We start from the raw sequence: 16,095 nt of genomic DNA, 5'->3' as shown, positions 1-16,095 counted from the left end.
ATTGCAATAGTCATTGGGTCAATCTCCCTGCCTCAACTCTACTTTTCTCGGATCCTTCCACTTTGTTCTCCTCCCTGTATTCTTCAATCTAGGGACCCTGACAACTTTGCTGTTCCTCACACAAGTCACTCAATGTCCCCAGACTTCAGTATTTTAACTACTTATCCTCCATGTCTGGAATGTTCTCTCTCTCTTCATCTCTGATCCCTGGAATCCTTCAAATTGATATCCTACCTTCCATAAAAAGCCTTTCTCAATTCCCCTTTAATTCTAGTGCCTGGGGGAGTGACTCTGGGGCAGCCTCATCTGTCTCGCCAGGATCTGACCACCTTGGATGTTACCAAGTTGACTCCGCTTTCACATGAAGTTATCAGCAGACAAGCCACAATCAATATAGGTACAATTGGCCATGTAGTGCATGGAAAGTCAACAGTAGTAAAAGCTATTTCTGTAGTTCATACTGTCTGATTCAAAAATGAACTGGAAAGAAATATTACCATTAAGTTGGGTTATTCCAATGCTAAGATTTACAAACTTGATGACCCAAGTTGTTCTGGGCCAAAATGTTACAGATCTTGTGGAAGTAGCACACCAGATGAATTTCCTACAGACATTCCAGGAACTAAAGGAAACTTCAAATTAGTCAATCATGTCTCTTTTGTGGATTGCCCTGGACACAATATTTTGATGGCTACCATGCTGAATGGTGCAATGGTCATGGATGCAGCTCTACTGTTAATAGCTGGTAATGTCTTGTCCTCAGCCTCAGACTTCTGAGCACCTAGCTGCCATAGAAATCATGAAATTGAAACACATTCTGATTCTACAGAATAAAATTGATTTGGTGAAAGAGAGTCAGGCTAAGGAACAAGATGAACAGATCCTTGCATTTGTACAAGGTACAATTGCAGAGGGAGTGCCTATTATTCCAATTTCAGCTCAGCTGAAGTATAATATTGAAGTTGTTTGTGAATATATAGTAAAAACAATTCCAGTACCCCTACGAGACTTTACTTCAGAACCCAGACTTATTGTTATTTGGTCTTTTGATGTCAATAAGCCTGGTTGTGAAGTTGAAGACCTTAAGGGTGGTGTAGCTGGTGGTAGTATTCTCAAAGGAGTGTTAAAGGTGGGTCAGGAGTTGGATGTCAGACCTGGCATTGTCTCTAAAGATAGTGAAGGAAAACTCATGTGTAAGCCAATCTTTTCCAAAATCATATCACTTTTTGCAGAACATAACGATCTTCAGTATGCTGCTCCTGGAGGCCTTATTGGTGTTGGAACAAAAATTGATCCAACTTTGTGCCGAGCTGACAGAATGGTGGGACAGGTTCTTGGTGCAGTTGGAGCATTGCCTGAAATCTTCACAGAGTTGGAAATTTCCTATTTTCTTCTTAGAAGACTTTTAGGTGTGAGTACTGAAGGAGACAAAAAAGCAGCAAAGGTGCAAAAATTGTCTAAGAACAAAGTGCTCATGGTGAATATAGGCTCATTGTCTACTGGCAGAAGAGTCAGTGCAGTAAAAGCTGATTTAGGCAAGATTGTTCTTACTAATCCTGTGTGCACAGAAATAGGAGAAAAAATTGCCCTTAGTCGAAGAGTTGAGAAACACTGGCGTTTAATTGGCTAGGGTCAGATAAGAAGAGGAGTGAACATCAAGCCAATGGTAGATGATGACTAAAGAACTCTCACTGAAGGTCTAACTTGACTGCAGAAAGAGATGCCACTTAAATCTAGGGGTATATATGCAGAGCAATAATGGGGAATTAATTTTACAGATCATCACATTTAGCGAATGCTGGATGGTTTTCTCAGTTCTTGTGATGAAAATTTAACCTCTGGTATTAAAATACTAGTCAATGTCTGCAATAAATGTAAAAATTGGCATAATGGTGGATTTGTTCCACATTTTAGCAGAAATTAATCATTCTCATACCACATGTTTAATTTATACATCAGTGCAGGTTTGAAATTAAGATATATTTACAACTGTCAAGACATCTTCACTGTAGTACATTTAACAAAACCTGTTTGAAATAAAATTTTTCTTATTTTTTCATTGTTCCTTTGAATAGCTCCAAGGCCTCAAAAATTGTTTCAACTGCAAAGTACTTAAAGAAATAAAACTTTTTTGAAGACCCCCCCCACCAAAAATTCTAGCACCTGTACTTGGAAAGGATTTCAAATTTATTCAGCAAAGAGCATCTTTGTACATAATTGTTTGCCTGTTGTCTCCCCTCTTATATTTTGTGCTTTGTGCAGGCAGAGAAAATGTTTTCCTTTCTTTATAAACCCATCACTTAAATAGTATCAATAAGTGCTTAATAAATGGCTTGTTGACCTGACTGTGTATTTATTTGATTCATTGTTTGATCTAGCTTCTGCCATTTTTTTATTTCCTTCTCAAACTCCTTAAATACCTAAAGAGCTAATCTGAAGAGTGGAAATTTATTAAGTAAAAGTGTTCCTTGTATTATCTGAAGAATGAAGGTACAAGATATCAACATTCTCCTAATGGTGCTTCATAGTTACAAGTCATAGAACACAACAGTCCTGAAAGAATTACAATTGTGGGTCACTAAAAGGGCAGCAGAGGCTCATGATGGGGATGAGTAGATTGCAAAATATTACCAAAGAAGTATTATACAAACAGCAGTTTTTGTTTAAATGGCTCTTTAAAATGGCAGAAACTGAAGTGGATCAATCAATATAGGGACAGTGAGAAAAATACCCATTGGACAATCCACATGGTCCATTAATAGACACACTGCATTATGGCATACAAAGGAAGGCCTTTACTAAGTTGAGTGAATTTCCTGTGAAAGATATCTGGATGTAGAAAAGAAGTGAAGAAGAAGAGAGGCTTTGAATGGGTCATCATCCAAATCCTTGGAGGCATTTCTTAGAGGGAGCATTCTTAGAGGGACTATCCAAACAATGAATTTAAAGGTCTACTAAAATGTTGATGGAAATTTTTTATATTCATTGATTTTATTTATATTCCATGTATCATTTCTCTGTTGTTGTTGTTTTCCCCCCACTTCACTCCCCAGCACCCATTTATATAGGTACTGCTTTGTAATACATTTTGATATCCATAAGTGCTATTCCCCCTTTCTTGTCCACTCACTTTTCCACATGAATTTTTTTTATGATCTTATCTAACTCTATGATGTTATCTATTGGTATTTTAACAGGAATGGCATTGTCTATAAATTAGTTTGGCATGTATTGCCTTCTTTATCATATTTGCTCAATTTGCATATGAGAAGAGAATATACAACTCCATTTATTCAGATTTTCCTTAGTTGTCAAAATTCTGTGATAATTTTCTTTGCATAGGCTTCATGTGTAATCTTGCTAAGTTATTGTCTGTGTATTTGATAAAGTTTATTTTAAGGAATATTTCACCTCTCATTTTCTCTTTATTCTTGGTATGTAGACTATGACATGTAGAAATGCTGTTACTTTTAGATGGTTTATCCTGTATTCAGTTATTTTACTAAAATAATTTATTCCATTTCTTTTGTTGCTGATTTTCTTATTGTTTCTCAGATATTTGCAGGATGAGACACATTAATTTCTTCCTTGTTGTTATGTATTACTTTGATTTCTTTTTCCTGCTTTATTACTTTTTAAAAAATTGATATCTTGTTTTTATATCATATTAATTCCAAATATATCTTTTCTCAATTTTCACACTCATTGAGCCTTATTTAATAACTAAGACTGAAAAAATTAAAAGAAAAAAAGACATTCAGCAAAGTCAACTAAGACACCTACTTTGTTAGAAGGCAAATGCAATTCCACACCCATAGACCCTCATTAGTGCAACAAGGAGAGGGAGTTGCATTTTCTAATTTCTTTTTCTACAGGAAGTGTAGTCTTAATTACACCCTCAGTTTCATTTTATGGTTCTTTCCATTTCCATTGTTGTATTAACTGTATCTATTGTTTTTCTAGTTCTGTTTACTTTTTTCTCTTCTTATTAATAATACAAAATTTCTAATGCTACATTAAATAGGAGGATCAAGAAGAGAAATTCCTGTTTAATATCTTTTTTTTGCAAGGCAATGGGGTTAAGTGGCTTGCCCAAGGTCACATAGCTAGGTAATTAATTATTAAGTGTCTGAGGCCAGACTTGAACTCAGGTATTCCTGACTCCAGGGCCAGTGCTCTATCCACTGCACCACCTAGCCAACCCTGTTTAATATCTTTAACAAGAATGCCTGTAATGCTTCTCACTGAGTACAATTTTGACTAATAGTTTTCAAACCCTATTTATGCTTATATATATATTTAAAGCATTTAAAAAAAATAAATGAGTACTATATTTCATAGAAGGCTGTACTTAATGATATGACTATATAGTTTTTACATTTTTCTCTTTTTAAAATTTATTATATTGATTATTCTGGTATTAAATTACTCTGGCATTTCATTTATAAATCTTATTATCCTATGGGATAACTTTAAGAAATGTAAAACTATATACTATAGCTACAATAAAATTTATAGCTGTATTCTTTAGACTTATTTTGTTTTTAATTTGTTTTTTGATGCCTTTTGTTTTTTTTAAAAACACTCCCACTTCATCCACTTTTGAGTTTTTTTTAATGCCAAAGAAAAATAAAAAGTGTGCAAAACCAATAGAATGTATTGTCAATATATAACAGCATATTGTGTGGCATTATTCCAATGCCCATAATCCCTACCTTTCCAAAAAAAAATCATAGATCTAGAAAAGACTTCAGTAACCATCTAATCTAGACTTTTGGTTTCTTGTCTAAAGGCACATAACTATTACTTAGCAGAGGCAGGATTTGAACTCAAATTGAATTCACTTCTTAACAAATGCTGTTTCCACTGTGTCAGGGAGGTAAACTTACTCATCTTTTTTTTTTCTCCCTACTGCTAAGACTGGTCATAATAATTACACAATATTCATTTTCATATTATTGTTCTTTAAAATGTACATGATTGTAGTCATTGTGTATGTTTACTTCACTTTTCTATAGTTCATATAACTAGTTCCATGTTTCTACGAATTTATATTTGTCATATCTTTTTTGCAATTATATGATGTCCACATATCACCATTTATGAAATTTATACAGCCATTTGAACAAAAGTAAATATGGTAGGGGGAAATGCATGGTTTTAGATATAACATGAATTCTGTTATTTAATTTTTTTAATTTTAAGACAATGGGGTGAAGTGACTTGCCCAAGGTCACAAAGGTAGGTAATTATTAAGTGTCTGAGGCCAGATTTGAACTCAAGTCCTCCTGACTCCAGGGCTAGTGCTCTAACCATTATACCACCTAGCTGCCCCCCCCCCCCCAGTTTTGGTTATTTTTATATTTTAATGTAATTTTATGTTTGGGTCTGAATTCTCTCCTTCCTACCTCCCTTGCATCCACTGAGAAACCTTTAAAGTCTCTTTTTACAAACTTATATAATCAAGCAAGACAAATTTGCATACTGGACATGTTAAAAACAAAGAAAACAAAACAAAAACAGCAAGCCTCAATCTGTACTCTGAATCTATCACCTTTCTATCTGGAGAGCATGGGCAGCATGTCTAATCATAAGTCCTCTGGAATTGTGATTAGTGATTGTGTTCATCAGAGTTTCTAAGTCTTTCAAAGTTGTTCATCATCACAATCTTTTAAATGTCAAAATGTCAAAAGTGAGGTCTGATATATGAAAACAGAAAAGGCTAAATGAATTTAATCAAATCTCTGAGTTTACTAAAGATAATCTGAACCAACTAATTGGTTCTTGTCCTTTGTTTTCGAAGCAGACCAAAAGACCAAAACTGCCTAGCATTCCAATATTACTAAATGCAACTATGATGGACTGGACACAATGTTAGAATGCCAGATGTATGCTTGCCAAAAAAAACTATTTTATGGAGAACCCACACAGGGTAAGTGCTCACAAGGGGATCAGAAGAAGCAAGACCAAGACACTCTGAAGTTGTCATTGAAGAGCTTTAGAATTGATTGTATAGCATGGGAGACCTTGGCACAGGACTGCCCAGCATGGCATGCCCTCATCAGCAAGCATGATGCATTCTATGAGAAAGGCAGAATTGCAGCATCTCAAAGGAAACATGACATATGTAAGTTTAGAGTAAACAGCTCAGGTGTTTACATGGACTATTTATGCTCAACCTGTAGTAGAGCATTCTGAGCTCATATTGGTCTGATCAGTCACAGTTGGACACATTGTAATTTTTTTTAGTTTTTTTTTTGGCAAGGCAATGGGGTTAAGTGACTTGCCCAAGGCAGCTAGGTAATTATTAAGTGTCTGAGGTTGGATTTGAACTCAGGTCCTCCTGACTCCAGGGCTGGTGCTCTATCTACTGTGCCACCTACCCACCCCCACACTGTAATTTGTCTCAAACATGGTGATGTCATTTTGGTCTTCTTCAATAACAAGGGACAAGAACCCATCAACCATAGGTTGTCCCATCCAAATTTATTTCATAATCTTGCATTGGAATTTTTCATCTGCTTGATCTGTCCCATGTGGCTGGTTAGTCCAAACTCTTGATTAGTTATGCATCTCTTCTGGGAGGGTCAAGTGTTGGATTTTATATATTCAGCATCACACAGAACTCAAAGTAGAGATGATTAGAGATTACAAAGCTCCTTTAATGATCCTAAGCTTCTTAGCAAAACAAAATGTCATTGTTTTAATATCAATATTCTACTGCTGCTATGGTATGAATGTGAGACTTTGAAGCACCAAGAGTCTCCAGAGAACTGAAAATGAATGAATGAATGTCACACAGAGGATAACAGATATACATAATGTGCATGATCAGTTGGCAAAGATGAACTTTGAAGAAGAGGAATTATTGGGGGAAAGTTTGTGTGTGTGTGTGTGTGTGTGTGTAATTCGAAAAAAAATGGCAGAAGACTTTCAACTCTCCAAATTTCAGCTCCCCCCCCCCCAAAAGACAGAATATCCCCTCAGAGCAGCTGAAATAAACAGGGGGTAAAGCAATTGTCCTCCTAAGGTAATTTGAGAAGACCCCCTCCTAAGACAGAGAGATTTGTCAGACTGAAGTGCAAACACCTCTAGGTGACTTTATAGAATCAACAAACAATAAACCCTGAAGACAACTGGGTGCAGAGGCCTTAGAAACTCATTGCTTCAAGGTTTGAGCATCTGAAGGCTCTAAGGCTAAGCAGAAGATTATCGAAGAAAGTCAAGCACAGCTGTGCTAACCCTACACTTCCCTTACTGTGGCTGTGGAAGGATTTAGTCCACACCTGGTGAGTGCAGTAGCAGAGGGGTGGGAAGCTTACAGGCTCAGGGCACTTGCTGAAAAGCAATGTCCTTGATTTCAGTTCCAGGGCAAAAAGGACAGTTGTGGTTTGTAGTCATCATAAGGATGGAAGGGAGCAAGATCATTTATACAATGGGTAGAGTGAGACTCAGGGCTTATTCTTGACTTCAGAGTGGAGAGTTCAAAGATGAACCTAAGGATAGTCCTCAGAAAATAACAAGAAAGACCTGAGATTTGGGGCAGTGTTCCCCTTAACTTGGAATTATACTGTGATTATGCTAATAGCTGTTAAAAGAAACAAGATAAAGCAAAAAAAAATGAATAAAAATAGAACAAAGGAGAAAGAAATCAATCATAAATACCTACTGTGGGACTAGATTAGATCTAAGTTTATTTCAGAGGAAGATAATGAAACTAGCCCTTTTTCTATAAGAAACATCAAATGGTCCCAAACACAAAAAGAGTTCTTGGGAGAACTTAAAAAGGACTTTAAAAATCAAATATAAGAGATTGAGGAAAAATTAAGGGGGGGAGAAAAATTCAAGAAAATAAAGACAATTATGAAAAGAAATTCAAGCAACTTAAAATAGAGAATAAAAAACTTTAGGAAGAAAATAATTCCTTGAAATCTAGAATTGGGCAAGGGCAAGTTAATGACATTCAAAGACACTAAGAAAAAACAAAATCAAAAGAATAAAAAAATAGAAGAGAATGTTAGACATCTCATCAGAAAAATAATTGTTCTGGAGAAGAGTTAAAGGAGAAATAATATAAGAATGGTTGGACTACCTGAAAATTCAGATTAAAAAAAAAGAATCTTGAAACAATATTATAAGAAATTGTTGAGGAAAACTGCTCTGGAGTTCTATAAGAAGAAGGCAAAATAGAAATAGAAAAATATCTGCTAATCACCACCTGAAGGAGATCTCTGGAAGAAAATTTATGAGAATATCATAGCCAAGTTTCAGACCCAGATTAAGAAGATATTGGAAGCAATAAAAAAAAATTTAAATACTATAGAGTTTCAATAACCTTTGCCACTACAAAAAGAACTGCTATAAATATTTCATACATGTGGCTCTTTCCCCCCTTTTTATGATCTCTTTGGGATATGAACCTAGTAGTGGTATTGCTGGGGTAAAGGGTATTCATAACTTTACTGGGCATAGTTTCAAATTGTTCTCCACAATGGTTTGATCACTTCACAATTCACTAACAATGAATTAGAGTCCCAGTTTTCCCATATGCCCTCTAACATTGAATGGTTTCCTTTCTTTATCATAAAATTGATAATTTTGATTATTTTAACTTAAAATTTTATTACATAAATAAATCCTATTAGCCAAGAAAAAGAAAGTGCAGAGAACAGGGGGAAAAAACTTTCATAACAATTTCTTAGATGGGATGGGATTGGATTGGAATATTGTTGAGGTCTAGAAAATGATGAGCTGGTTGATTAAGAAAAACATGAAAAGACTTGGTCTTACAAAGGAAGATGTATCCACCTTTAGAGAAACATGACAAGTGGAATTAAGCATAGTATGGTCTTACATATACATATATAGTATTGATGTTTATATATGTGTATACTTATAGATATCTATGTATATTTATATGCATGCTTAATTATAGCCTTCTTTAGGGTGGAGGGAAAAGGGAAAAAATAAAGTAAAAATGCACAGCAGAGATCAAAGAAAACTTACAAGGAAGCAAAGAAAAGCTGGGCACTTTAGAAAGCAACATATAGCATTTATTAAATAGGCTTTCTTGAAAAGGAAATTTATTCATTATTCTCTGTTGAATCTTCTCTTAGGTTCTGCTGTATACTTGGCAATAATTTTTCCTTTTATTATTTTGTGATTTTTTAAAATAAATTTTAAAATTTACCAAAAAAAAAAAAAAAGATGGACAGATCACTTGGTATGAACAAATGAATGAGCCTTAGTGCTCTGTTGCTATTGTTGACTTGCAGGAATAAAATGAGGAGGGTCTAGCATGATGTGTCCAACTTTTAGCTCTTCTGGGCCTCATTGTCTGACAAAAACCCCCTCAAAGGTGGCATACAGAATTCAATACCCACTCATGAATACAATGCCACATGCTACTGACACGGGTGAATGAGCTCACTTTTTAAGTTCTATTAGTGGTAGGGTCTGCCAGACCAGAGTAGAGAACAATGGATTTGTAACCAGAAGACTATGTTTAAGTCCTAACACTTCTTTTTTTAATTGTTGTTTTTTGAATTTTACAATTTTCCCCCATCTCACTTCCCTCTCTCTACCCCCCCACAGAAGGCAGTCTGATAGTCTTTATATTGTTTCCATGCTATACATTGATCAAAATTGAATGTGTTAAGAGAAAAATCATATCCTTAAGGAAAAAATAAAATATAAGAGATAGCAAAATTATATGATAATTTTTTAAATTAAAGGAAATAGTCTTTGTTCTTTTTTGTTTTTTTAGTTTTCGCAAGGCAAATGGGGTTAAGGGGCTTGCCCAAGACCACACAGCTAGGTAATTATTAAGTGTCTGAGACCAGATTTGAACCCAGGTACTCCTGACTCCAGGGCCAGTGCTCTTTCCACTAAGCCACCTAGCCACCCTTAGTCTTTGTTCTTTGTTTAAATTCTACTATTCTTTCTTTGGATAGAGATGTTATTCTCCATTTAAGATACTGTAAAATTGTCCCTGATTGTTGCACTAATAGAATGAGCAAGTCCATTAAAATTGATCATCAACCCCCCATGTTGATGTTATGGTGTCCAGTGTTGGTTCTGCTCATCTCGTTCAGCATCAGTTCATGCAAATCCTTTCCAGGATTCTCTGAATTCCCATCCCTCCTGGTTTCTAATAAAACAATAAGTTCCATATACTACATATAATATATTCCATATACTACATATCCTAAATTCCATATAGTACATATACTACAATTTGTTCAGCCATTAGTCCTGGCACTTCTAATTAACTATCTGGTCTTGGATTAAAATAAGGACTCATCTCTCTGAGCCTCAATTTCCTCATTTGCAAAATGAGAGGGGAGCATTAGATGACCCATGAAGTCTCTTACTACTTCCTAATGCTGTGATAGATCCCCTTGGCTCTACCTCAGAAAAAAATGATGGGGACCCACTTGAATGGCTCAGAGGGCTGCTGAGGGCCCACTGGCTACTGATTAGACTCACTTGGATATCATTTAGGGCAAACTACCTGTGGAGAATTTGTGGGAGGATAAGGACAACAGACACAACAGGCATGAATGAGTCATAGTTTATACCACTGAGTCAAATTTCATACTGATAGGATCACAGATCTATTTGAAAATTTGAGTATTTTGAGGTCTCGAAGAGACATTTCAACAATGATGGAAACTCAAAATTACTAAGAGATGAAGATTGAATAAATGATGAAAAGAAGGCAGGGATGTAGCCCACTTTTGCTCCTTGTTTGGCATAGAATGAGAGGAGGGAAAGAGAATCAAAGCTTGGGGGACAGGATCAAAAGAAGGGTTTTTTTCCTTAAGATAGGGGAGATGGGAATGTGATATAGTATAGAGTACTATAGTAGTATAGAGGGAGATAAGATGTGTGAGAAAGAGGATGGTAGATGGAGCAAAGTTACAAGTTCACTAAGGGGAAAAATAGTTTAAGGATTTAAAGTCCATTTAAAATAGATTTAAAGGTATAGGAAATCTGGATACTTTATTAAAATATTAGGAACTAAAAATACAGAGGTTGGTTCCTTATGTGTACCCATGGCAAAAAGGAAATGAAATAGAGCATTAGGCCTTCAGGAAAAGTCTACCTTAATGGTAGATATCCTTTGTATTTAAGGAGCCTTGAAAACTTGTTTCTGAGTTTTCTTAGTCCCTCAGTTTCAGTCTGGCTCCTCCCTGAAGAGAGGAATACAGGAGATAAAAGGGCAGTGCCTTTCTTCCTAGCTTCTGTATATTTTTCTGATAGTACTCACTGCCCCACTTCTCCTTTAACCTCCTAAGTTATGAGAGGGGCCCCTTCACATTCACTGAATTTCAGTCTTTCCTTCTAGGGATGGATCTTGGCTTGCATGAGCCTGGCTGCTACCCAAGCAGTATTAATTGAATGAAAGAAAGAAGGGAACTTCTCAGGGTCCATAATGGGGGCATTTCATGTGCTGAACTGGAAGCTGGTATTGGGGAAGTGGGAAACAGGTTTGTCTTGGAAGCCTAGGACTTTAACCTATACCTTTGGTCACTAGTGGTTGGGCAGAGGGAAGAAATCTGCTGTTTCCTGTCCTGAAAATCTACCATTCCTTGCCTTCTTGGCCAGGCCATGATCTCTTGTGACTAGCTGTTCCCTTAAGCTTTAATCACCTCTACTCCTTAGTGTGTTCTAGATTTTTTTTTAATATCCAATGTGCAAAAAAAAAATATCAAGTCCCTAAATATATGTGCTTATCGTTTAAGGGAGATGGAAAGAGGGAGACAGGACAGGAAACATGCTGATGATTGTGGGCAGGGAGAGGATGCTTGTGGTTTATGCCCTGGACCCTAAACCCTTTTAGAACTGGCAGTATAAGTCTACTCCCCATACTCTGGGGAAGACACATTGCTTTATTTTGGGCAAATTACTTAATCTCTCTGGGCCTTAGTTCCCTGATGAAGAGAAGTTACTAAATTATTTTTAAGATTATCAGAGTTCAGCAGGGTTTAAAAAGGGGTAAAACGGGAAACTCCTTCAACATACAATAAAAATAGAACCTAGACTCTAAGGTTTTTCAAAGGGAAACAAACTGAAGTTGCTCAACTAGATTCTAGTAGCTCTTCTGTAGTTTGGGCTATTTGCAATTTTACATGTCATTTAAACAAGCCGGCCCTGTTGAACACAAATAAAAGTCATTAAGGTAACAAACAAAAAGAACCAAAATGCGCCTTGGTTTAGAAATTAAAATGTAAAAAGTGAACGATCAGAAAGTAAGTCATTATTGTTTTGACAAAGGCATATTTTCTCATTTCAATGTGAAGGCAAAAAGGGCCAGTTTGCAGGGGAGGTGCACGGTGAAATGTGCAAGCTTCTCCCAGTAATGCGCAGGGGAGAGAGAAGGGAGGCAGGGCCCGGGAAGGGGTTCGGGGAAGGGGGGGAGTGGGGTCCAGAAGGAACGAGGGGTGTGGGGAGGGAGAGAGAGAGAGAGAGACAGAGAGACAGAGAGAGACAGAGACAGAGAGGAGTCAGAGACACAGAGAGATTGTGGGGAGGTCGGGGGTAGAGGGGGGCGCGCACAGACACACAGACACACAGACACACACACACACACAGGCATACAGACACAGACACACACAGACACACACACACAGGCACACAGACACACACAGACACACAGACACAGACACACAGACACACACATAGACACACAGACACACAGACACACAGACACACACACACACACACACACACACACACACTTCGCAGCCTCAGCTGGGTTACGGGACCCCCTCGGGAGGGAGGAAGGGAGGGGCGAGGGAGCCGGCCAGGCCGCGGGCGGGCCGGCGGGCGGGGCTCAGGGGAAGTGAGCGCGAGCACGTGCACGGCGCCCGGCGCGGGGCCGCGCGCGCGCGTCCGTGGGTGCCGCGGCGGCGGCGCTGGAAATGGCAGTTGCCGGGCGGCTGGCGTAGCGCGCGGCTGCTCCTGGCTCTGGGGGGCCGCTCCGGCCCGGGACGGCACGGGATGGGGGCAGCCGAGGTCGGGGGCCGCCGCGGCTGCCGCTCCTGAGCGCGCGGGGCAGGTGAGTGCCTCAGGCGGGCCCCGATGGGGGAGGAGGGGGAGAACCCGGATGCGGCCGTGGCCGTGGCGGCGCGATCTCGGCCGGCGCGGCGCCCCGCGTGTGCGTGTGTGCGTGTGTGTGTGTGTCTGTGTGTGTGCGTGTGTGTGTGTGTGTGTGTGTGTGTGTGTGTGTGTGTGTGTGCGCGCGCGAGCGTGCGAGCGAGCGTGTGCGGGGCGGAGGCGCCCGGGCGGCCTCGCGGCGCCGGTCCCCCGCCCGGGCCGGGGCGCTGCGGCTCGCGGTGGCGCAACCTGCCGCGGGCTGGCCGGCCCGCTCGGGCTCCGCCGCTCCGTCCCGGCCCCCCGCCGGGGCGGCGCTGTGCGAGCGGGACCGGCGGCCCCGACGCCCGCGACAGGGCGGGGAGGCGCCGCGCCGCGATAGCGGTGGCTCTCGTCGGGGAGGCCCGGGCGGCGTCTGCAGGAGCCGGGCGGCGGGTGCGGGAGGGCGCCGGGGCCGCCGGGCGGCGGGTGCGGGAGGGCGCCGGGGCCGCCGGGCGGCGGGTGCGGGAGGGCGCCGGGGCCGCCGGGCGGCGGGTGCGGGAGGGCGCCGGGGCCGCCGGGCGGCGGGTGCGGGAGGGCGCCGGGGCCGCCGGGCGGCGGGTGCGGGAGGGCGCCGGGGCCGCCGGGGCCGCCTCAGCTTCCTGAAAGGTGGAGAGGAAGCTCCCGGGAGCCGCTGCCGGCTGTGCGGGCGCCTCGGGGGGACGGAGCGAGGGACGGGGCGTGGGGGCGGGCGAGGCCCGGACCGGCCGCCTTCCAGCACCGTGGGAGCCGAGCCCGGGAGCCTCGGGCCGCTCGTGCCCACCGCGGCGGCCGCCCTGCCCCTCCGCCCGCCGGTCCCCGAGGGGCTTCCTCGCCGCGGCGCCCGGACCAGCTCTGCCCGCGCCTTTGGGCGCTCCACAAGAGCGAGCGTGCTCCTCCCTTTGTGACGGCCGGGCCGAAGCGGGAGGTGAAAGAGTCAAGTTAAATAATCTCACGATCGTTCTTTTGGCTTCGGGGGAACGCAGAATTGGAAGTGTCTCGGCTTTATAAAGTACAATTATTTTGTGAATCCTCTAGCGACAAGTCTCTGTTGTCATGTGTTACATCGTATAAAGAAGTGGAAACAGGCCTCCTCTGGATTGCTACATTTGAAGTAAAAAGTGTTTTGGTGAATGATTATAGGCAGGGTTTACGGTGAAGTCATAATTAGATTTTCAGAAGCACCATACCAGTAGCTAGAAATGGTTTCCAGTAATAAAGACAACTCTCAAGTACAGGAAGGATCAATTGGAGATCTTTCATGCTTCACTGTGATTCTTAAAGAGAACTTTTAACAGCCGGGTTAAAAAAAAAGTATATCATGAAAATTATTTTTAGTTCTTAATTCTCTCTCTTCCTCCTCCCCCTTTCCACTAACCATTGAGATGAGAACTGTAATATCTGTTACACATAAAAGATCAATAGCATGAAAACATTAAAAGACGTAGTCAACACAGTAGATTTTTTTTTCAAGGCAATGGGGTTAAGTGGCTTGCCCAAGGTAATTATTAAGTGTCTGAGGCAACACAGTAGATCCTTAATCAATCCCTTCTGAAGAGTGGTCTGGAACTACAAAGCTCAAAGCTGTCTGTCAAAATGAAAATTAACTCTTAAATGGTTTAAGTGTCTTTTACCTTGATCTTATATATGCTTTTGTTAACCCCAGACTGGTGGGAGGTTGTCTGAGATTGTTATACTTAAAACTATTAATATTTGAATGATTCTTGTTCTCTTTCTCTCTTTTGTTTTGCTTTTAAAGATAAATTTTAAGTTGGCTTATTTACACCTTCATCTACTTTCTGAAAACTAAATCATTAGAATTAAACTTGAAGTTTTTAATTAACAGTTTGTAAATTTAACTTTTAAATGTTAATATGAAACTATAATTTTTTAAAGTATGAAAGGCATTAGTGTAGTGGATAGAACTTTGGACTTCAAAGTTAGTGAGTCTTGGGTTCAAATTCTGTCTCTGCTCTACTAGCTGTGTGACCTAAGTCAAGTTACTGAACCTATCTGCTGCTAAATTATAGAAAGATTAGATGATGTTCTCCCTCACTGAAGAGTTCCCACACTGAAATAATCAATACAAGATTCTTGACATTGTCTTTAAGACTGAGTAACATAAAAAAATGTTATTACCAAATCCCCACATGAATTTTATGTTAAAAGGTATCTGAGGTAGACTTTAGGAAACTTTGGTTTTAGTGTTAGCTTTGCCATTCTCCTTCCCAGTCTGTCATTTACCCTATCTAAAATGAGTTGGTGGAGTGGAGAATTTCAAAAGTTCCAAAACCAGACTCAATATTCTATGTCACTGCTTTTTATATTAGACCAACTTTATCCACTGTTTTACTCAACTCCAGACTGCTTATGTTGTGCACTTTAAAAATGAATATGCTCAGACTTTAAAAATGTTAATGAGTGAAAAGTATTTTTGTGAAAACTTGAATTTTAAAAATTTAACCTGCCAAATTTTTAACTTGAACAGTGTTTTAGTGCTTAAACTTTAACTGCTGGTTATTCTAGACAGAAGCAATAAGCAAGCTTTAGCCTTACATGGCACAGATCATCTCTAAAACAATTTAAATTGACTAGAACTAAATTTGGAAGCATATATGATTTAATCTATTTTTACTTGAATTGGTAGGATTCTATGAAAGTAGTTGTGCTTTAAAGATTACAGTCTATTTGTTTATATTATGCAACAGAAAACCCTTGAATTTGGAAAGTAATTGGATAACTATTTCAACTTGATATCAAGATCTCATCATATAATTTCAAAGTTGTATCCTGACCAATTGTTTTCAATGGATTATTACTAACTGTTTAATGAAATTGAGATCTTTTGTTATTGTGTTTGAAGAACACTTTTTATGATGCTTCTTGGTCTGTTGTTTTGCCTTAGATAGATTATTATAGGACAAAGATAATTTGAGTTACTCTTGAACTTCTCTCATATAAGGGAATATATTCCCTCAT

At 39.7% G+C, this 16,095-nt stretch overlaps 2 protein-coding genes across 3 annotated transcripts in view; both read left to right on the top strand.

Moving 5' to 3' along the window:
* Nucleotides 1-784: 784 nt before the first annotated feature.
* LOC141521651 (eukaryotic translation initiation factor 2 subunit 3, Y-linked-like) lies at nt 785-1,701 on the top strand. Its single transcript, XM_074234432.1, has one exon. It carries the CDS (start codon nt 800-802, stop codon nt 1,628-1,630), a length of 831 nt encoding a protein of 276 aa, XP_074090533.1. The 5' UTR covers nt 785-799; the 3' UTR covers nt 1,631-1,701.
* An 11,225-nt stretch (nt 1,702-12,926) lies between these two features.
* The window catches only part of PIK3CB (phosphatidylinositol-4,5-bisphosphate 3-kinase catalytic subunit beta), a 160,030-nt gene continuing 156,861 nt past the window's right edge, over nt 12,927-16,095 (top strand). For both annotated transcript variants that reach the window (XM_074214879.1, XM_074214876.1), the window contains exon 1: nt 12,927-13,063. The gene's annotated coding sequence lies outside the window, so the exon portion shown is untranslated. The remainder of the gene's footprint in view (nt 13,064-16,095) is intronic.

This window comes from Macrotis lagotis, chromosome 1 (assembly GCF_037893015.1).
Source record: "Macrotis lagotis isolate mMagLag1 chromosome 1, bilby.v1.9.chrom.fasta, whole genome shotgun sequence".
In the NCBI taxonomy this organism is placed as follows: domain Eukaryota; kingdom Metazoa; phylum Chordata; class Mammalia; order Peramelemorphia; family Peramelidae; genus Macrotis; species Macrotis lagotis.
Note: the sequence above shows the minus strand (reverse complement) of the source record. Positions and strands in the feature narration are given on the sequence as shown.

What these genes read in the sequence shown, in the direction of transcription:
- LOC141521651 (XM_074234432.1), top strand. Translation starts at nt 800, where the DNA reads ATGAAATTGAAACACATTCTGATTCTACAGAATAAAATTGATTTGGTG.